The 23,933-nt window shown below is 40.1% G+C and overlaps 1 protein-coding gene across 1 annotated transcript in view; it reads left to right on the top strand.

Moving 5' to 3' along the window:
- The first annotated feature begins 8,526 nt into the window (after nt 1-8,526).
- The window catches only part of pappaa (pregnancy-associated plasma protein A, pappalysin 1a), a 104,653-nt gene continuing 89,246 nt past the window's right edge, over nt 8,527-23,933 (top strand). Inside the window, exons 1-2 of the mRNA XM_040053226.1 lie at nt 8,527-9,805; nt 16,425-17,529. Of these exons, the coding sequence (XP_039909160.1) occupies nt 9,415-9,805; nt 16,425-17,529 (1,496 nt within the window). The 5' untranslated portion in view covers nt 8,527-9,414. The remainder of the gene's footprint in view (nt 9,806-16,424; nt 17,530-23,933) is intronic.

Raw genomic sequence — 23,933 nt, 5'->3', positions numbered from 1 at the left:
TTCAAACAAAGAGCAGGATGTATACTGTTTTCCGTGTAAATGTGAAATTAACTGGTGTTCGCCCATTTACACTGACACACAAAATATTTGTTCATGTTCAAGCTTTGTATTTAACATGCTTCCAGGCTCTCAATGAAGCTATTTCCATTCAGCCACAGTCCATTCAAAGACAGTCATTCAGATAAACCACAGAGTGCTACATGCACAAGGCCATGACTCTACTGGGACCTCTCCATGCACCTCTGTGCTTTCTGAACATTGTGAACAAAGTTATTCCATTTATTGTTCATGTTAGTGCAAATATTGCCCCGCCAATGAAGCACAAAACCTCAAAGATGTTTAGCAATGAAGCTTGGTTCTATTACTAAAGCGAAAACTTTCATAGCTGTGAAACTTGAAACTTGTAAAGTGCTCACAGAGGACACTTGAAAGAATATTGACTTTGTTCATTCTTTAGTAGAACTCGTCCGTTTTGTGACAGGCTCCAGTCTTAGTCACTCTTGCATGTACAGCTCATGCAAATATCCCAGTTGTGTTGACTTTTCTGATTGCAGAGCAATAGGGTACTGCAAAACAGTTGTATGTAGTCAATCTGCAAGTGCACACAGTTATTGTGTGTTTTCAGAATGCTGAAGTGGAATATTAACAGTATTATTTGTGTAAAAAAATAAATAATGTTATATCTAACTTTTCAATATTTTTACAACTGTTCTTGCAGCTATTAAGTGCCAGTCTACACAACAATGTAGATACAGAATAGCATTTAATTTATTTCTGTTCACCTGATACACAAATGTACATGTTGACAATGCAAGATGTCGTTACATGAGGTTTCCTGATCAGCCTGATCCAAGCCTGTTGGAACACCTTCTTGATGGTACAGTGTTAAAAACAAATTTCTACAACGTGCGCTACAACACGAGTGGCCATGAATGCATACGCACCTCCCTTTTCTTGCAAAGCACGGAGCATCTGACTTTCGGTCCAGCGAATCTTTTAAATCTCATGCTTCAAATTCACTAGTGAGAAACAGGGAATGGGTGTTGCACGGATTTAGTTTTTGCACTCTCCACAAATCTCTGCTTGCCTTTAAAGCAAGTCTTCGGTCGCCCTAAATGTTTTTAATAAGACCAAGCCATTTTTCTTCTAATGGGCCATATCCCATTCACCTTACCAGACATTTTTCCAGTCTTCCTCACCCAGATGGCTCAGACTACCTCAAGCAAATAGTTCTAGAAGTCTTCCAAGAAATAATTTCTTTCCTTATTTCTTTCTTGGAACGCATTCAGTTTCAGTCATCATTTGGTTTGTGCCAAATTGTTGTCAGTCCGGGGGACTTGATGCCTCAACCTGGTTAATACCGCTGCAGAAACCGGTCTGCTTTGTGTTTTTATGGACAAGCGTCACTGCAACTGTATTTCAAGTAGGCAGGCTAATGAGCTTTTTAATCATCTCCATATGGACGTGCTCTAAAGTCTAGACGGAGGGGCAGTAGTAGTGGTAAGCGATGGTGTGCTGACTGTGCCGTACTCTGCACCCCTGCACATATAATTTTCCCCCCACAAGCAGTAGAGTTAAACCAAGGGCAAGCCTTGGTTGCCATCGGGGACCTATAATGGGTTATTGTTTACCACACAGCTCACAACAGTGGCTAAAATCCAGGATGTGAAGATGAGGAACACACTGCTAGTGCACATTTATGTATGGAGGCTATAAAAGTGTTCAGTACAATTCTGCATTTGCTTAAAAATCCCGTTAAACAATTTTTCCAGGTATTATACAACTATTAAAAAATTGCTTCCGTCTCAAGAGGGTCAAAATATCCATCTATAAAGCCACAGTTCAATCTTCAATAAGTTTAAGCCATATTATTCAGACCAGGGGGCAACAACCAGAGTTGAAAAAGTAAGCCAGTAATGTGGAAGCGGCATAAACTGCAATTCCTCTAGGTGCTATTTGAGGCTGGCTCCATAGACGCCTATGTTAAAATGATCAACTTTAGAGCATTATAAAGCAAATTTATAGCCTGGTACAAAATGTTTTTAGACTGTATGGATTATTTCCCGCTTCATACCATATTTCATGTACCTGAATAACTGAGCTAGGGGTGTGACCACGTTTATTGACAGAATTCACTAGTTACATTTTAGTTACTAGACTGGACCTCCTCACCGTGAGTGTGCTGTTGTAGCCATTTTGGACCATTTTAAAATCAGTTATCTAAAAAATATTATGATTTGCTGTGTAATACAGATCAGCCAGTAAGTTTGTATTTAAATTTTGGGGAGTTAAATTGCATTTTATTTTACTGTGTGTCTCTGAATTGTGCTAGGACAGTTTACGAATGCAGCCTGCTAACCAATCTTGGAAGTGTTAGCTAATGAATTAGCACTCTATATAAGCCAACTTATAGCTTTAAAAAAAGAAAAAAAAGAGCACAATGCAGTGGTTACCTCCACCAAAATTTTTCCTACATCACTATTCTTTTATCTTTTGTGCAAAAAAGCAGAAGAAATTTAAAAAATTTCAATTTCTTACCTGTTAGCTTGGTTAGTTTTAATGAGGTGCTACTTTTTAAATAAACACAGATGTATGTATGGACTTCTCTTGAGTATGTGTTTGCGTGCTGCAGGATGAAAAAGGTTTGTAGGTTTGTGAGTGTCCTGTGGTTAAAGCTGATGGTTCAACTCCAAACTGCTTAGCGGAAAAATAGTCAGTTCAACATTGACTATAAATGGAAAAAAATATTCTTTCAAATACTAAAATTCCTGTCCTTTGCCAACACACTCATCCAATTTATATGTAGAAATTTCTTTATATATATATATGAATAGATTATAAATTTACTAGCTACAAAGTAGCTTTGCCCTTAAGCATTCCTTGCTTTAAGTTTCATCTACTCTAAGTTTGATCATAGTTTACTAAATGAACACACTATATTAAGATATCTATTATTGTATCTAGAGCTCATGTTACACTCATGTTTTCATGAACTTTGATGTAACTGGGCTCATTTTTGCAGCCGACAAGTCGTCCTCTCCTGGCCATTTAAAAGAATGGTGGTTTAAGGCTTTTCTACACTGACTTTGCTTTTCACACTCTGACGTCGTTAAATTGTTTTATATACAGTCCATGGTCAAATCCTGTCTTCCTGCCACTTTCTGTTACTCTATACCTGGAAGGTATGACTAATAAATTACCTTTCACTTCGATAAGGCAGGACATAGGAGCAGAATGGGAGGCTAGCGAGGATGTAATGTGTCACAGGAGAGGGATGCAAGTACTCCCAGAAGCTATCATTAAATTAAAGATATAAAACAAGCTCCCAATCATGTGCATGAGTTATTTTTTTGACCTTTAAAGGGAGTGCAGAATTATTAGGCAAATGAGTATTTTGTCCACATCATCCTCTTCATGCATGTTGTCTTACTCCAAGCTGTATAGGCTCGAAAGCCTACTACCAATTAAGCATATTAGGTGATGTGCATCTCTGTAATGAGAAGGGGTGTGGTCTAATGACATCAACACCCTATATCAGGTGTGCATAATTATTAGGCAACGTCCTTTCCTTTGGAAAAATGGGTCAAAAGAAGGACTTGACAGGCTCAGAAAAGTCAAAAATAGTGAGATATCTTGCAGAGGGATGCAGCAGTCTCAAAATTGCAAAGGTTCTGAAGCGTAATCATCGAACAATCAAGCGTTTCATTTAAAATAGTCAACAGGGTCGCAAGAAGTGTGTGGAAAAACCAAGGCGCAAAATAACTGCCCATGAACTGAGAAAAGTCAAGCGTGCAGCTGCCAAGATGCCACTTGCCACCAGTTTGGCCATATTTCAGAGCTGCAACATCACTGGAGTGCCCAAAAGCACAAGGTGTGCAATACTCAGAGACATGGCCAAGGTAAGAAAGGCTGAAAGACGACCACCACTGAACAAGACACACAAGCTGAAATGTCAAGACTGGGCCAAGAAATATCTCAAGACTGGTTTTTCTAAGGTTTTATGGACTGATGAAATGAGAGTGAGTCTTGATGGGCCAGATGGATGGGCCCGTGGCTGGATTGGTAAAGGGCAGAGAGCTCCAGTCCGACTCAGACGCCAGCAAGGTGGAGGTGGAGTACTGGTTTGGGCTGGTATCATCAAAGATGAGCTTGTGGGGCCTTTTCAGGTTGAGGATGGAGTCAAGCTCAACTCCCAGTCCTACTGCCAGTTTCTGGAAGACACCTTCTTCAAGCAGTGGTACAGGAAGAAGTCTGCATCCTTCAAGAAAAACATGATTTTCATGCAGGACAATGCTCCATCACACGCGTCCAAGTACTCCACAGCGTGGCTGGCAAGAAAGGGTATAAAAGAAGAAAAACTAATGACATGGCCACCTTGTTCACCTGATCTGAACCCCATTGAGAACCTGTGGTCCATCATCAAATGTGAGATTTACAAGGAGGGAAAACAGTACACCTCTCTGAACAGTGTCTGGGAGGCTGTGGTTGCTGCTGCACGCAATGTTGATGGTGAACAGATCAGAACACTGACAGAATCCATGGATGGCAGGCTTTTGAGTGTCCTTGCAAAGAAAGGTGGCTATATTGGTCGCTGATTTGTTTTTGTTTTGTTTTTGAATGTCAGAAATGTACATTTGTGAATGTGGAGATGTTATATTGGTGTCACTGGTAAAAATAAATAATTGAAATGGGTATATATTTGTTTTTTGTTAAGTTGCCTAATAATTATGCACAGTAATAGTCACCTGCACACACAGATATCCCCCTAAAATAGCTAAAACTAAAAACAAACTAAAAACTACTTCCAAAAACATTCAGCTTTGATATTAATGAGTTTTTTGGGTTCATTGAGAACATGGTTGTTGTTCAATAATAAAATTATTCCTCAAAAATACAACTTGCCTAATAATTCTGCACTCCCTGTACACTGTGATGTGACATGGGACTGTTTGATTTGCTGACCTCAACTGATGTGATTTAAACACACAATTATTGACATTTCACTCTTCGTCCACAAAGTATTCCAGTGTATTGATTTTATATATCATACAAAGCAGTAATCTGACCTGTCCTCACTATGAATAACATTTCACATGAGTATGCCCATATTCTGATTTTTTTTTTTGACCATCAACATGCTCTCAGTCTTTAATTTTTGTGTCCATATATAATATTGCCGGTGTCCAGCTAAACTTGCTGTCCGTGCGTACATATAACTTACAGCTGTCAAAAGCATTAAAAGAGATTAAAAGTGATTTATGTGATTATTTACATTGTCTGTTGTCTTTGCAATGTTCTTTCTAAAAGTAACAAATCAGAACTGTTTCTGTTTCTTTCTTTTCTTTTTTAACCTGAAAATGTGTGCGTGCCAGTTTTCATGCAATCGCTGACTGAATATCTGGCCTGTTATGTGTTTGTGTGTATCACTGGATTAAACTCTTAAAGGCTTTAATGGGTATTCTGTAGCAGCATTATATTTAGAAAAAGAAACCACCTTACCAGGTTCTGGCACTATTATGAAATCCTGTTGTCAGTGGAGCTTTTCTTTTCACATCTCTCAACCTTTCAGAATTGTCCCCACCCCCTCATATTTACTACAAACCTAATCTGTATTATTCTTTTATGTGTTAACACTGTTGACACTCAAGTGTATATCATTTCATTCTACAGATCATCCACAAAAATGAGGCAAAAGCATTTAGGTTTGCGCTTTAGAACAGCCACAGTAACAGATTAAGCTGGATGCATTAATGGATTATAGGACAATGTGTTTTTTTCCCCTCCTGTTGGACTCGCATTTCTCCGTGGTCACGTACTATGTGTAGCAGGAAATACGGGATTATTGTCCAGAACTGCAACCACTTTTCTTTATGCGGAAGAGATGGGAGGACAGCAATGGTCGCATCACCAATGGAGGACGAGAAGCAAAGGCTAAAGTTTCAGTATTCTTGTGACTGTAGTGAAAACAACATTTAAATGGCTGTCGCGCACATGCAGATATTTCTATTGAAAACTGACTTATTGTCCATTTGTGTCAAGACCTCACTGATGTAATCTCTCATGGTTACAAGTGAGTGGAGGGTTATTTAGATATTGAAGCCAAGTAATCCTGATGTCTCTTATCCTTACTACAAAAGCTTTTCTTGGCCTATGTCTTTATAAAAAATTGCTGGGATTGTCTTCGCCCTTATACGCCATGATTATACAATGTGCTGCACTAAAAAAAAACAAATGATAAAAAATAGACTGTTACAGTTACAACTTTTCAACTTTGTTAAGCTTAAAATATATCAGTTATCCATTTTGACCACTTTATATGTATATGAAACACACTTTTATTTCTTTTCTTTTGTCTGTTAGCCATGACACAGACAAAGGTTTGTGTTTGTCCACTCACATGAACCTTGATGACTTTCTGAACTTGACGTTACGCTGCTTTATGATCTAACTCAGATTTTGGTGGAGGGTACTGTGACATTATCTAACACAGGGCACTGTGCTTCCTTCCTGCACCATCAAACCCTGGAATAACTTGGAATCGGCCTGTTTTTGAAAAGAAAAGCTATTATGATGCTCCATTACTGACAAATGGGGCAAGAAGGCACACGGTTTGAACTTTGAGCACGACGATTCGTTCATTCCCCGAGGGTTCGGACGGTTGGTGCAAGACTATACTAAAACAGTTCAATTCAATCTCCTTGCATAACACAGCAATGGTGAATGACCTTTATGTGAGCATGTTTCACACATAAAGGTCACCCCCCCCCCCCTCCTCCTCCTCACCCCCACCATCTCCAAATCCTTGCAGTCTGAACATAGTGTACCAACCTGAAAGGATGCTGACTGGGAGACATTATGCCATCTTTTCTTCAGCAGTCGTTTTCCTTCAAAAGTGAAGCAGAAGAGACAGAAAAAGAGAGAGTGACAGTCTGATCTGGGGAGGGAAGAAGTGAAGAATGTAATTACAGGACTGGAGAAGTCTTTCATCGTGTGTAGTAGGTTTTCATTTCAATTTTCCTGCAGTATTAGCACCTGATACTACCCATATTTTATGAAAAAAGTAGCTTGAACATAACTATAAACTTGCATTTTGCTCACTAAATGGATACAAGTTGAACAAACTGCGTTCCAAAAACAACTCCCCTAAGCTCTCATGTCTGAAAGTGTTTCAGACATACAATCTCACATACAAGGAAAAGTTGGCTCACAAGCAAATAAAGAATATGTGTTAACATTCAGGGGTTTGGTCACAAAGTTGCCTGCTGTCTTCTACAAAAGGAAAAACAAATAAAATTAAATGACAAAAAAAAAAAGATCCATGCAAAACTCTACAGTACTTACAGCAACTTTTAAACACCTTTTTCAGCGAGAACCTGGTCAAGACACAAAGTCACAATGCCATATGAAAAAGAAAGCAAATATTTGGTGTTTACACTGTCTTCTCTTTATGGCAGGTTGTAAATTTTGGCTGTCTAAACACACATTTACAACAAACAACTGGAGGAAAACAGAGGGAAATGCTGACATTCCAGCTCTCCGTTTGTATGGAAAGCCACTAAAGGTAAAGGCCTTCTCTTTTCTGTGTGTCAAACTATCCTCAGAGTAACAGTAACACTGACCAAAGGACTGTTTTCATTTCACTCGGCAGCTTGAAACTCATGACTCCTTTGTCCTCGGTCTTAAAGGCTTAGAAAGTTTTGAGTGTGCGGTTTTCAAATTCACATCCATCAAAAGCGATGATTGGTAAACACTACTAAGTGTGAGTCAACCTGAAACTTGCAAATCTCTTACATTTTCTTTTCCCTTTTCACGTTACTTTGAAAAAAATAATAGTCCTTGTGTGGTAAATATAATAGGATAAACATAGCCTGAGTTTAATAGAGTTTGCTAGGTTTCATAAACAAGCTGTTTTAGACTCTTTTTTTTTTTTTTTGCTTGTTTAAAAGCATTACGCTGAGGCTTTTAAATAAAAGAAAAAAAAGAATCAACATATAATCTATCAAATTAAGTTAAGTAAATATGAGATTGAAGCTGCCATTGTTCTCCCATTACTTCTCTGATCTACTGCTTACTTCATTTGGAAATTGCCTTAATGGGAAACATGACTTTGACAGTACAGGACAATTACCTTTCATAAAGTACATTATCCTTCACTTAAAACTGAGGACTTTCCCAGAGGACAGTGAATAGCGGTACTTTTTGTTCTTTACCAGTTCCAGATATTATTTGGCTTGTTACAAAATAAATGACTTAACTCCTGCAATGTAAATAATATTTACACTGAGGACTATTTCAGCTTCGGAAGTGGAGGGAGAACGACACAGACTGAACTCGTTTTTATGACTTCAGAGTGCTTGGTTGAGGTCCTGTGCTGTGGACTCGTAGAAGTGCTGGATTGTTTAAACTGTAACCACTAGAGGGATACATATACGCCTTCCAAACAGCGAAAACATCATCCTTTCACTATGTGCCATAGAGAGAATTACCCTCAGTGAGAGTTGCCTACCTGTGTGACTTCCCACTATGAAAAAAAGCACACAAACACACGCGCGCGCACACAGCCCCTGAACATTTGAAACATGACCTGTTCTTTAAAAGACTTTGGAAGTCCTCTAAAGCTGACAACGAGCTCCGACTCCCCCAAGTGTATCTGCTTCAGGCAATCAATGAGGACCGCGATGGTTTCTTGTGCAGCTCTCTGTCCCCGTGTCTCTCTTGTGCCTAACTAGATATTATAGTACATTTCAACTTTTTATACAGGCACACAGGAAAAGGGAAGTTTTGGATTTCCTTTGTATTTTTTTTTTTTTTTTTTTTTAATGACATCTCACCTCTTGTTTTCTGTAATAAATATGAGAGGTCGGTTTGCTGACACTTTCCTTTGGAATTTAATAGTCTATGTGCCATTACTTATTCTCTTTTACGGGTAGGGAAGGAAACAACAAAAAGGTGTGACAAGAGCTTGGCGGACAACTGTGGATTTCTGCAAGTAACTCCTACCGTCCAAAGGGGGATGCGGGGGCATCGGCCGGACCCCCCTCTTGATTGATTACTTATTAGTCATCCCTTTGGCTAAATGGGACCCATTGAAAAGGCACCGTGGAACACATACATGAATGAAATATTCCTGTGTCCCCTGAATGTCTCCAGAGTAGTTTTGCTTAAGAGAGGGGGTCGTGGCTTAGCATTATAAAGAGGGAAAAACAGCATAGCTTTATGGGTTTATTTAGACAGTTTCTACGGTTTGACATTCTACCGCTGTAAAAAGGGAGAAGGAAAAACTCGAGAGGATCCCAAAGAGAAGAACATTGTGGACATATTTTTTGTAGTTATTCCACTGTTTCTTTTATTATTTTTTCCTCATATTTTATTTTATTTTATTTTTTTATTTTTTGCCATTTCTTCTCCCGAAAAATGAAACTTTGGACATCACCCTGGGTGTCTTGCCTGGTGATTCTCATCTTGTGTTTTGGATCAGAGTGCGGGATAGTCCGGAAAAAGGGGAGATCCAAGAGGGAGTTGGTGCGCATTAGGGAGGCGAAAGCCACCATCCCAGGGGCTTGTGCCACACGTCTGCCCCGGGGCAAACGCTCTTTGCCCGGCTTGGAGCGACGGGTGCTTCGGCAGCGCCGGCGCTCCTCTCAAGCGGAGGGAAACTCACCAGACCGAGGGAAAGCTGTCTATTTTACCGGCAGGGGAGATCAGCTACGGCTGAAGCCTGGCGTGGAGATACCCAGAGGCAATTTCACTGTGGAGATGTGGATCAAACCGGAGGGAGGTCAACGATCGCCTACAGTGATCGCAGGTAGGCTACTTTATAGTACATCCTCCATCCTATCATCTGCACAACTCCTTTTATTAGTTAAACTTCAAACTGAAGAAAGAATGGAAGATAAACATGCAAACCTTCAGCGTTTTATCCCAGTCCATTTAACAAAGCAACATGCAGTTTCAGCGAGTTGAAAATGAGTTCATCTATCAGACTAGACAATGATGTAATGCTCTAAAAAGTACAGCGGATATTTTAGGTAGTGCAACTATAGGGTCACTGAAGATTTTGATCATATTTAAGATTGCCACCTTACAGAGGTATGATCGCTGCAGTAAAATTTACAACGCAAATGTGTTTCCCCCCCCCTCTGTTTTACCACTTTGTAATGTTCGCGTACGTGAGTAATAAGAATTGTAAGTCATGAAATGTAAGTGGGGATTAGTAGCAGCAGATATAGGCTACTGCATCATTTGACCGGCAGCTGATGTCACTGCGCGTAAAATGTAATCTCTCAACCGACTTGGCTATTTTAAAGCTATGATGTAATGGCCAAAAGTTTGGGAGGGAGCACGTCACGTCAGGCACAAAACGGGAGAGACTCAATGTATGTGGAGGCGCTCAAAGCTCGCAGCTCAAGCCGCAAGCTTGTGCGCGCGCGCGCGCGTGTGTGTTTCTGTGTCCCCCTCCCCACCCGGCCCCTCCAAATCGACACCTTTGGATTGGCTACCGGAGTTACGAGACAGGACTGAGGGATCCAGGGTTTCCCCCCTTCTTGAGCGAAAATGTGATGCTTATGTTTGCTTATGTTTATGTGGTGTGCTTTCATGGTGTTGTGCACTGTCACCAAAACGCAGATACTTCTGTGAAATCATCATCATCATCGGCGAGTTTCTAATTTAAGGCACAATCAGATAGTGATGATGCATCTCTCTATCCAGCGACAGAGCATAGCGGGGTACACAGTCACTTCAGTAAGACTCAGCCGTCAGAGAAAAGCACTGTATCATCTGTGCGCTTTTTTTTCTCCTGTTCTCGAGCCGTGCGTAAAGAAGCACTGAAAAGGCGTTTAAACTGCATTGTTGGTTGTGACCAACGGAGCTTTAGTGCATTACAGGATCATACAGGACATATCTTTTTTCTTTTATTTCTTTTCTTTGCCGATAGGGAGCGTAGCAACTCGTTGTCTGCCACAGTACTTGTGCAGATGGCTTTCTTTGAACTGAACTGAACTGAATTGAACTCAGTCCTCCTCAGCTTACTCCAAGTCCACACGTCTAGGGGACTTTACTCAACTTTACCAATACATTTACTTGCTTCCTTGCTCCGTTGTTGCCGTATGTGTCCTAATCTATCTACCCAAAACAAACAAAAACAATCAAACAAACACCTCGCCCTCCAAAAGAAACGCCCAGAAAACACAAACCCTGGTACCACACACACACACACACACACACACACACACACACACACACACACACACACACACACACACACACACACACACACACACACACACAAAATAAAATAAAATAATAATAAAAAATTCACTTCTGCCTGCCTGTATTCACATACAGTAGCTAACCCTAGCCAGTTGGCAGGAACATGCTCTGGAAAGCCAGTTCCTTGTAAGAGTCTTAATCTAGAGGAGAGGGGGGTAAGAGGGTCTGTTGTGACCTGAGTGACTCCTGATTTTTTATAGAGGATGGACATGATAACAGGAACATCTGTGCAATATAATGCAATCCAGTAAAGCAATAGCACAAAGGGCGGCCTCCATATTGACCACAGAGTTAAATAAACACATCTCGTACACAATTCTGACAAAAATGAACGTTATAGTTCTTGCAGATGTGGTATGGGATCTCATCATTTTTTACAGGTGTTGTTGTTGTTGTGCCCAGCCCCCCACCTACCACTGCCTTCTAGAGATTACTATTCCTGTATAATCTTGTGTATTCAGTTTTAAGATTTCCTTCCATCAGTGAGCCAGAGATTGGACCTAAAGACAACAAATTTGTCAGTCTAACAATTTCAACTGAGCCTAATCTTTTAAAACCAATTGAGACCTCAAAATCCTTGTGCCCCTAAAATGCTCCATCCCCATGTTTTGATCTAAGCACAGTGTTGTTGGAGGAACTGTTTTTTTATTGTCTTGTTTTTGACTGCCACAACTGCACCCCCCCTCCCCCATTTTTATACGTTTCTTACTACAGGATGCTCTTTTCTGTTCAACTGACTAGTTAGAGTGAGCGCAGTCTCAACTGTGAAATATATTATGTTACTTGAGACTCTTTGACCAGTTGGGGTAAGAGTTTCTTTCCTCTGGCCTCATAAAATTATTCTGAATGGGATTGTGTCCAAAATGCCTCCAGTAAGAAAAAATAGATAAAAGAAAACTATCTTCCCTTATTGCACTCAGTATGACTGACTTAGCTTTAAGTTACTTTTATTATATTTATAGAGTTTGTGGTTTGGAAAAATATTAAAATATCAGCATTTAAAGAGGTTTATCAGTTTTTGCAGCCCATATTTGTAGACTGGCTTTTTTTTATTAACTATTTTTTATGATAAAGGAACTATTCAAGCTATAGTTTCATAGTATCTATGTGATCAAATAAAACATTTGTAAATACACATTTGAATAGTTTTCAACCCCTTAAAACCAATCACAAGACCCCTCTGGGTCACATTTGACAGTTACATGTGGTCAGAATTAATCCCAGGTTTAGTATTTGAACTGTTACAGAGCACCACTCACAAACACACATACCTTTCTAAGCACACAATCAGAACATCAAGTTCTGCGTCCGAATGTTATCCAAATTTGTTGTGCCCGATTAGCCTTTGTATCCAGGTCATGTCGGGTTTTCCCGAAAGAGGAAAATAAATCCCAAGAGGAGTGCAGGCTGTCTTCATAACCTGCTGGAGACAATTATGTGCAGTCGCTGGCAGATAATTAAGTTGATAACAGATGTATCTCCTCATTGCAGGACGATACACAATAGATATCATGCTCATAAACTAAGTTTGTTTAAGGTTTTTTTCATGGCTACTTAGAAAAAGTATCTTATTGGTTTATTAATTTAAGTGTGATACAGTACTGTGCAAAACCTTTGAGCTTCCTCTTATTTTCCTATATTTTGCTTCCAAGGTGCCAGACCTTCCTGCGAATCTTTTAAGCCGTCTTGAGCAATAGTTCTCCAGGCTTTCTGAAGCTCTTTCACAGTTTTTCTTTGGACATTGGCTGCTTTTGCACTAATTTTCAGTCCAGTCCTTGTAGTTGATCATTTGAATAAGAATGTCTTTTTGTTTTTTTATTCATTAACCATAAGCTATGTATCATAAATACATAAAAAGACACCTAACTAGAGATATGAATTAATATTGTGCCTGCAGATAACAGACAGCTGAGCAAAGAACTGCCAATCACATCTTTAGGCACTTTGTAAATAGTAACTTGACATAAAACACAGTGATTGCTAAAGAGAGAGTAGCGGAAAACTTGGCATATCTTGGTATGGTGTACAGTGTGTCCTTAAAAAAAATTGAGGACGCTAGACAAATGGAGGAAGAAATGCAGGTCTAAAAAGCTGTCTACAGCAATGAACAGAATCTAAAAGCCATGTCATTAAAAAATAGGAAGAAACTGAACAGAGACCTGACACACCTGAGAGATGCCTCTGTCCCTTCAGGTTATCCATGTTTTGTTCACTGAAGCCTTAGAAGAAATGTTCTCAGTGAAAGGTTGGCTGATAAGAAGCCATTCTCAAGGAACTAAAACATGGAAATAAGGCTGAGGTATGCCGAATTACAGGAGAACTGGACTGGACTGAAAATCAGTGGCAACAGATCTTAATGGAGTGACGAATCCAAATTTGATTATTTTTTTTTTTCCGCATTTCCGCAAGTGGTGTTTGGATATTGTCAAAGGTGAGGATGTTATGAACACAGAGAAGTCCTATCAGGTTTTGATCCACCACGCAATATCATCTGGAAATAATCAGAACCTTTTTTTTTCAGCATGACAATGATCACAAACACACTGCCAATGCAGTAACGCATTCCTTTATCAGTCATGGATTGGCCTACACAGAGCTTGGACCTCAACATTACTAAAGCAGTGTGGGATCGTTCTGACAGAGACAGAAAACAGTAACAGAGGCAGCCAACATCCAAAGAAGAGCTTTGAAGATCTGCTCATTGAAGTGACAAGAAAGCTTGTCTATGAGAGGCTGCGCTGGTTATTGAGGTTGAAGATTACCTTCAAGTTTGGTAAAATTGCACAAACTCATGTAGTGTAGTACTCTATGTATATTTGCACATATTTCCATAAATCACAGCAACTAACAACATATTAGACAATAAGGTGTGGCACAAGACTTTTGCACATTGCTGTGTATGATCACAGCTAGTTACCCACAAAGAGGTTGATGCTTAAAGAAGGGTTAAGCTCAGAGTCTAACACTTATTCTTAGCAATCGTTACCTCAACTAGAGGTTTAAACTTCTTATCAGTCCTAAGCATTATTAGCTATGCACCGCCTTATTGTGGCTGAATGGCAGTTTGGAAAAGGGTTTGTTTAATACCCCAAATTAAAATGACTGCAAATTATTTAGCTGAATTAATTTGGAGTGAGACTTGAAAGCTATGTCAAAAGGTAAGTGTTTTAAAGTGCAATGATATTTTTATGAATGATATCCTTGTTTGTTTTAAAATGTCATTGGGATTTTCCATTGTCTGCATGGGGAAATAGCTGGTGGTCACTTAGGTATGACTATGAAAATGCCCTTCTTTGACCTTTTAGAGCAAAAACAGTTCAAAAGTAAACAGTCTTTAATGTTCCCTTCCTCCCTGCTTTTTATCAAGACCTTGTGACATTTTTCTTTGTGAGGGTATGCGTGTTTTTGTACTTTTCCTTTTTTCCTGAGTGTGTTTTCACGAAAGAAGACAAATGGCAAGTGCGAGGAGGGCTGCATTTGAAGCTGACAGAAACAGTGGTCGACTGAAGCACACGCCAGTCTCTTTGTGTGTGTTTATATGTGAACACAAATGTGCACTTCACTATTTCATTTTGTCTGTGCATATGGCCATGGGTGTGTGTATTTGTTCATGAGAATGTATATATGCATGTCTTTATAAGTATGTGCATATGTGTGCCTAAGTGTTTTTGTGCGAGACCCAGCAGTCACAATATTGGGTCTGGAAAAGCATACCATGTTAGATAAATTGACCATGGCAGAATTATGACAGCTGTTTACACTAGGAGCCCTATGAGCATTTTAACACACCTTTTTTTTTGTGCCTTGAGTGCTCTAGCTGGCAGATGGGAAGCTTTTTCCTTCCAGTGTAGTGGAAAGCCTGAAAACGTCATCCACTGAAGGACTGACCTTGACGCTGAACCCAACCCTCACCCCTTGAACATTATTCTGTGAAAATACCAAGTTAATGAACGCACACTGCAGTGTGCATCTAATTAGAAACAGGTCAAAGTTAGCAGGTCTGTACAATTACCATTAGCCAGCCACTTATTAGAGGCTCAGGTAGCCTAATCGATGGGCAACAAAGGCACCCAAGTTGACAAGTGAGCTGAGGCCAAGATGTGATCATCAGCTTTCACACCATAATAAAGGCAGCAGAGAAAAATATGAAGGGCATTTACAGGAATTTGAAGCACTCATCGTAACGGCAACTGTAAAGAATACTTCATATCTATATGAGCTGGGTCTTCAGGTCACGGATCGAGTGTCTCTTTGTGGGTAGATATAATTACATAAAAGCGCATGATGTTGGCAATTGTAGAAATTACAAGAGTGCAGTGCAGGTCTATCCCCACCTGTGAACACATACGGTAGATTTCCACAGGCTGAAATGGACCTTGTAAGGCGTTTCCCCGTGGTTTTGGAATATTTGCACACTTGGGACTGTATGGATATATGCTCAGAGTCATGAAACGCATTAATAAACACATGCAGTATGCACAGATGTGGACTTGTGTGCCTGCACACATGTACCTCAACAAGTGCTAAACAAACAAACAGTTAGCATTCAGAGATCCCCTAAGAAGTGAAAACACATTACAATGCTTAAGCTGGCATACACAGTCCAAGTAAAACAGGAAAAAGGTGTTTTGGTGCCTCTGCAAAAACATGACTTTAGCAGAAAAGTAGTCTTTTCTGGCTAACCCACTGGCAAGAGACATTTACATGAACTACTTTAAATGTGCTCAGTGTTCATGAAAAGCCTATAGTGAGAGATTTCCATTGGTTCTCTCTTAGCTAAACAAGCACTTCAACCCAATATTCAGGTCTTAGATTGGAAAAAAAAATCTATTAATATATTTGCTCACTAACCTTGCTTACATTTCCTGTTTCCCCTTAATAAACGACACTTTTACACATATTGCATAAAATATTCAAAAGGTACTGATAATATAGTGAATATATTGAAAGTAATGCTGAAATATTATCACAGGAAAAACTGGTAATGAAACTGACGTACTGCGTTATAGTTATTCTACAAGCCCACTTCTGCATAGCTCCTAGCTCTTCCTCAGGAGATGATGAACTTTTAGTTAATGTGTTCACTTTCTTTTTGTTTAACTCCTGCAAATAAAGGTATTAACATATTGACTGATTTTTCATTCTTTTTTCAGGCCTTTACGACAAATGCTTTTATGCCTCCAGTGACCGAGGCTGGCTGCTTGGCATCCAGGCGGATAGTGAATACGGCGACCGCGATCCCCGCTTCTTCTTCTCCCTTAAAACTGACCGTGCCCACAAAGTGACCTCAATGCGCTCCAACGCTCGTTATATACCAAACCAATGGGCACATATTGCAATCACCTATGATGGCGTGTACATGAAGCTCTTCGTCAATGGAGCCCAGGTTGCCGTTAGTCGAGAGCAATCCGGCGATGTCTTCAGCCATTTGACCCAAAAGTGCAAAGTGCTGATGATTGGGGGCAATGCACTCAATCATAATTACAGGGGGGCAGTGGAAAGGGTGAGTCTATGGAGAGAGGCCCGAGGGCAGAGGCATATCATCAGGGATATGCAAGGCCAAGAGGACCCCCAAGATCTACCTAAGCTGATAATTCGTGAAACATTTGAGCACCCAGGTCGTAAGTGGCTGACTGTAAAAGATGGTAGTTTTCCTCAGCCTGAGCACAGAGGAGGTGCGAGGTCAGGGTTTGTGAATGGTGGTGGAAATGGAAATGCTGAGGGATTCCTGGACACAAGCTTGGAACCTCCAACTTGTGGTCAAACTGTCTGTGACAACGTTGAGGTCATTCGAAACTACAACCAACTTTGGACCTTCCGCCGACCAAAGAAAGTTCGATATCGTGTTGTAAATATTTGGGATGATGCAAGGACAAGGCCAACTGTGTCAGACCACCAGATCATTCTGCAGCATCAGCAGCTTAATGACGCCTTCAGCCCCTATAACATAACCTGGGAGCTTAGCATTCACAACGTGACCAACTCTTCTCTACGCAACCGCCTGATCTTAGCTAACTGTGACATCAGCAAAATTGGCGATGATCAGTGTGACCTAGAATGCAACCATCCGCTAACAGGATTTGATGCAGGCGACTGCATATCTAGATATCGAAACAGCTGCCCTGAACACAAGCAGGGTAATGGTATATGTGACCCTGAGTGTAACTGGGAAAACTTCTTCTATGATCTTGGCGACTGCTGCAACCCCAATGTGACAGACGTGACCAAGACATGCTTCAACCGTTCCTCTCCACACAAGTAAGAATACTTTCTTGACATTTCGTATGATACAGTGTTTTCTTTGGTATTTTTTAAATAAACATATTTTACTGTAATCCTCCAAAAAGCATTTACTGATTTTATAGTTCTTTTTTTTTCTTTTTTTACTCTGACATGATTGAGTAATTTTGGTAAACCAACTCTGCACTATTGCCTCGAATGCCAAGAGTAAATCAAACAGCCAATCTTTCCATACATGTGTCCCTGTAGAAAGCTTTTCTTTATGTCTACTCCTACTGTTTCCTGACCATTTGGGCTAAGGCTGAGTGTAACTCAACTCCCAGCCTGTGTGGCCCAGGAAATCCTCAGGGGGCAGCAAGTCCAATCTAGCCTTGGACTGGTTCAATCAGTGTTCCACACTTAAGCAGGGTAAAACAAACGCAACCGGATGACTTTCCTGGTAGCAAACGCGCAGGCCAGACCACTCATTCTTGTATCCAGTTTTCACCAACTCTCCCCACCTTTTTCTACTCTGTGTCTCCTATACCCAGTGGTCTTCATTGAACTGGCTTGATTATAGAAGGAGAGTTTGGAAAGAGTGACATTCTAAACACAGCCTGAGGGCAATTAGGAGTCAAAAGGAGGGTCCAGTATATTTTCTTTCCGTATAGCAAAGGAATTCACTTCAATGAAATACCACTCTTGTGAGTCCCAATGAGACAGGTATGAGTGCCTAAACATCTTCTCGTAAAGAATTATCCATAAAAGAAATGTAAAGAACGTAATTTCACTTGCATGTAATAGCCTCTGTTACAAAATTCCCGAGGCATTTTGCAGCGTTGTATAGGAAGAAGAATATTATGCGATTTCATAACTTCAGGAGAAGACAGGGGTTGCTCATAAATGCATTCAATTTTTTTTGTTTTTGTGGTAACTCCATTGTGGTTTGTAGATGATGAGTAAAAGCTGGCAAGGAGAATAAATCTCTGGAATTTTGCTGTATTAAGGTTTGCGCCAGACCTCCAATAGCAGGATTGTTTGTTTCTTGGTACACTGAAACTCAACACAGTAGAGTGAGACATTTTTGCGGACAGTGCAGGGGGTCTTTATGGTATGCTAGAAAAAGAGAGAGAAACGGCAAGGCTTGGTCAGTATTTCTTGCCACTGTCATGTGAGGACAAGTGAAAGGGACATAAGCTGGTAAACCTAGTGTGTGGGATTGTTTGGGTCTTTCTGTTAGTATGAATCAAGGAGACGAGGCTGTTTTCAATCACAGCTAAGCTGGAAGCGCTGTCTATCTGGCACTGTCCCGTTGTTTAAAATGACTGCTAAATAGCTAAATAATGACATCTAATTAACAACATCAGAGGGTAATGCAGGTGGGTTTGCCATTGCTTCCATATCTCAGTTCCCACCACATCCCTTCCAACTTAGTCATCATTAGCCACCACTTGATTAATGGGTTTCTAACTACTTCATTTAGACATCAAGTATTGGCAAAATGCGTGCTGTTGCAATGTGAAAGTCTCCCTGTGGGCATTTGAAAGATGGGCTTGTGAAAGGAAGGATAGGAGCAAAAGTGAAAATAAAATGCACAGAAAGAAAGATTTTTGCCTAAAACATAGATATAATCTCCCCAAGTGGTTGCTTATTTTGTTTTGATTATGGTATGTCTGGAGAGAGACTTGCAGAGAGTACAAACAATTTGACATTCCTCCCTAATTATGGAATTCTGGATGAACAATGTACTGCGTATGCAGGGGAACAATGGTTGTGAGGTCCTGCATTTATTTTTGCAGCATTTGGGCCTGTTACCACTTACATGTAGTGTTTTAAAAAAAAAAAAAAATCTGGCTAACACAGGACACACGCAGCTCAGTGGTGCTGCATCAGTTTCTCTTCTGAAAATACCACTAATAATATTTCCCCGCTCCACATTTGGCTGAAGAGAATGTTTTGCATTGTTTTCACAGACCTCGGTTTTGACACTTCTTCTGGTTTTGGTGGTATTTGATGTTATCTGACAGCATTTGTTTTAAGGCTAAACATTCTCATGTCTGGAGCCTGATATATCTGACAGTGTGTCTGTAATGCATGCAATGAGAATCTACTTTCTGAATGGTAGAATGAGTATCTATTGTTGGACAAGCTGAACTATGTAGACATACGTGCTTGTTTTATTCCCAATTAGAGATTGATATAATTACAGGTACAAAATCACAGGGTACACAGGAACTTAATACATGACATTTTTGAGAGCAACTGATGAAAGAAATCTTTTGGAAACACCTCACAATCAACCATTTTAGCCTTTTAGAAAATGAAGTTCTGGCTTGGCATTGTCAGGGGCGAACAGGTCATCTGTTTTCCCTCAGCCTCTTGCCATCCCTGCCCCCTCCCTCCTGAGTCAATACCTCTACCTGTGGCAGGTTAATGGATGGAGCGTCTCATGTCTTTCACTCCTTCTCCACGCTGTATTCCAGCTTGGTGCAGGGCTCTTGACATAGAGTTTTACAGTTGGTCGTCTAAACCTTAAGCCCCTGTCCCATAAAACATAATGAAGTGCTTGGGTGTAAATACCAGGACTTTTCACTTTCCCTTTAAAGCCATAGCCCACCTGTTGTCAAAGTTTCACCTGCACTCTTGTGGGGGCTGGGAGAAGTGAAAAAGTAGATTTTCAGCATAACTAGAGGACTGAAGGGATTGTGGGAGGTGGGTGGCTTTACGTGGGCTATCGTAGGAATGCAGGGTCGCATCTGGCTTTGACGGGATAATATATAGCCAGATTCTGTTGGTGGTCCTTTGAAAATATGACACATGGGGGAATTCAGCTGATATTGCATTGGCAAGGTGGCTGTGGTTCCGAAGTCAAGTAAGGTTCTGATGAAGCGTTTCACACATTTCTGCCAGAAAGTGAGAGAGTTACACTCAGCACTCCATTAAGGGCTTTTACTTCAGATAAGAACTTGGAGAGGTAGAAAGGCCCAGGGCTATCCAATCATCTGTTTCATATGTCTCTAAACAATGATTTAAAAAAAACAAAACTCAGCAACATTTCTTATGCATGTGTCTTCCTTGAAGGGAGAAATATTCCGAGGACTAAGCTGGAAGGTTAAAGAAGAGAGCCTAAGTATAGTAATAAAGACAGAGATGAATGATGGGGCTGTGGTGTTGACCGACTTGATGACAGGGGAGCTGAGGGCCCCCTCTAATTTCAAAAGTGTTCTTGGCTATGAGACTGTCATTGCCATGCCAGCGTGCCCCAGCTTTCACACTTAGCTGCCCTAGACACATGTATACGAGGCGAATTTATGGCTTTATATGAATTATATATGGATGTAAATGGATGAAGTCATAATCCCCCATTTAATATGTATCAGATATAAAAGCATTAACACGACAGTTTGAGCTGCCTCATGGGCTCCTGAATTTCCCCAGCAGAGATGCCCTGCAGTGACGCTTCATTATAGTTAGGATCAATTTTCTTCACTCGCCTTACCTTTTGCACTTTCCCTCCCTTGTTTTTTTTTTCTCTCCTTCTCTCTCTTTGTAAGTCTTTGAAACTTGTTTTCCCAGGACAAAAGTAGTGTGGTTAAATGCATGGAAAATCCTGTCTCTCCCAAGTGGCTCATCTAAGCTGAAAAAACATGATAAGAGGCAAGAGTGGGAAACATGGGTTATTGGATGGGGAAATAGTTGAGGGGTCTATGAGAGAGAACATTGGGCGGTTGGTGTAAAGTGAGGTAAAGGGTAATTTGCAGGGAGGTTTGAGTAAGATAGATAGTTCAATTCTCAGAGCAGTTCTGGTTACATCCCTATGATAGTGTCATTGGGGACTGATTTCCTGTAACGGCAGCAAACGAAAATGTAAAACATCCACGACAACATAGTCAACACTGTGTGAAATCAGAAACATGCACACATGCACATGCAGACATACAAAAGCTTTTTGTATGTTCAACTTTTGTCAGCTGACTACAGTAAAACTGAGTCTTGCTTTGATTCTCTCTTGCACGCTAAAGTGTTAAGGGCCAAGGCTGTTAAAAAAATGAAATTGTGATTAGTAAATTAAATAGAGAATTTCTCCCCTTATTCATTGCTGACTCATTCATTTCAGCATCAAAAACCGCGTGACCCCTTTCTCCCAACATGCATGTCCAAAAACTCTGGACAAATATTTTCTGAGGAAATAATGAAATTCCTGAAATTATTAGAAAGAGGGACCTTATATGATCTGTTTTCTCTCTCTCTGTCTATCTCCTTAGACCTGGCCCCTGCGAATGCCCTCTGTTGCTCTTGCATAGGCTTGACGAAAGCATGTAGTATACTAAACCTTTTATTGAAAACGTCTGTTTTAGGGGAGCACTGAATCTTCACTAAGCAGCCCTTATTTGACTTGCGACTTCAGGTAGAAGCAGATTTGTCCAGCAAAACTTGATTTTATGAGGCACTTTGTGTAGCTGCATATAAAATGTGCATTGGTGGTAACCTTAGTAGGGTTACTCCTGTAGGGAAAAAGAAATTATCTCACTGGTCAAAATTCTTCCAAAACACTGCCAAACAACAGTGTTACTGACCTTTAAAATACTGTTTTTAGGCTACAAGAACATATGCTATGAGGAATACATTTAAATATTTTATACAGACGTTCCATCGCATGTCAAAAGTGTTCTATTGGATTGAGATCTGGTGACAGAAATATTTGACAAATCTTCTATTGTCAGTGTTAGTTAGCCAGTGTTAGTTGTAGCTTCACTTTCCTGTTCTTAGCTAACAAGTGTGGTCTTCTGCTGCTGTAGCTCATCTACTTCAAAGTTCCATGTGCTGTGCTCTCAGAAACGGTCTTCTACATCCAGTAGTTCAATCCAGTGACGATTTGAGTTATTGTTTTCTTTCTGTTGGTTTCAAGCAGCCTGGCCATTTTCCCCTGACCCCTGGCATCAACAAGGCATTTTCACTGAAGATATTTTCTCTTTTTCCGATCATTTTCTGTGAAAACTACAGATGGTTGTATGGGAAAATCCCAGTAGATCAGCAGCTTGTGAAATACTCAGACCAGCTCATCTGGCGTCCAAAAGTCTTGTAAATCACCTCTCTTCCCCATTCTGACTGAACTTCAGCAGGTCGTCTTGACCATGTCTACATGCTAAAATGCACCGAGTTGCATAAGATGTCTAACTCAGAAGATCTCTAGAAGATAGGAAAAAGACCCTGTTTCAAAACACACACACACAGATGCAACACACGACAATTAAATAATTTCCCCCAGGGATCAATAAAGTATTCTGATTCTGAATTACAATTTAAAGTACCTGATACCATAAATAGGAAAAACAGCATGCAAAGACATATTTTTTCTAATGCTAAAATGCCCATGCAGCTACGCCTATTGGTGCAACCAAACAAAACACTGTAATTCATCTGAAACATGAAGATATCAAATCTGACACCTCCACTTTTAAATGATTACAGGATCGTTCACTTAATTAAACAGCTGTAGTTTGTGACACTTGTTTGTGATAACCTCTGGTGACTTACTTCAGCTGGTATAGTAAAGTAATCAAATCAGGTGCATGCATTCAGTGGCACTATGAACCACCTTACTTCATAGCAATTCAAAACATACTCACCCATTTCATGTATTGAGTGGGAGAGTAAATATAAATAGCTCAGTCCAGGATTACACTTCACAAAGGTATGAGTCTTTGAAGATTTTCCTTTTATCTATATATTTACCTCAGTTCCCTTAAGTGGGACAAATGTAATATGAACTGTAGTGAAAAAAAAACTTTTACAAATTGATTTGCATGCACAAAAAGTTGGTGCTGGAATCGATTCAACAAATTTTAAAAACAATTTACACTTTTCATGTACTAAGTTAATAAAATCCAACGTGCTCAGGGAAGTCTATGATTAAAATGACACTGAATTAAAGCAAAGTGAAAAGCATTTAAATTTGGACCTCCTGTTTTGTTTCTCCTTTCTCTGAGGAGTTTGCCTATGTGGGTGTCCTCCCACAATCCAAAGTTTAAAGTGGTTGTAGGTGTGGATATGTCTTCCTGAGCTAATCATGTGATTGACTGGCAGCCGGGTCTCCAGGGTGTACTTTGCCTTTTGCCCTCTACAAGTGACCACAGAAGAAGAACAGTGAATGAAATCAATTTATTTTTATTTACTGGAGGAGAATCAGGTTTAGCCTCAGTTCACTTAATCTTATGAGGACATGCAAAATGTGAGCACAAAATAAAAGGCAGGCAAAAGGGTCATACAAAATGGGTCAAAACATCAACAGACCTAATTTGCCATAGTATGACTTGGGTCTTGTTTTGTTTCTGATAAACTCTTGTTTATACATCCACTGAATATCTATTTCAAAAGTCTCCCTAAGCCAAAGGGAAAGAATAAACTATCATTTCAGCATATGCAACAAATTACTGACTCTT

This window comes from Simochromis diagramma, unplaced genomic scaffold (genome assembly GCF_900408965.1).
Source record: "Simochromis diagramma unplaced genomic scaffold, fSimDia1.1 OVJJ01000596.1, whole genome shotgun sequence".
NCBI lineage: Eukaryota > Metazoa > Chordata > Actinopteri > Cichliformes > Cichlidae > Simochromis > Simochromis diagramma.
This window is presented reverse-complemented; position numbering and strand designations above follow the sequence as displayed.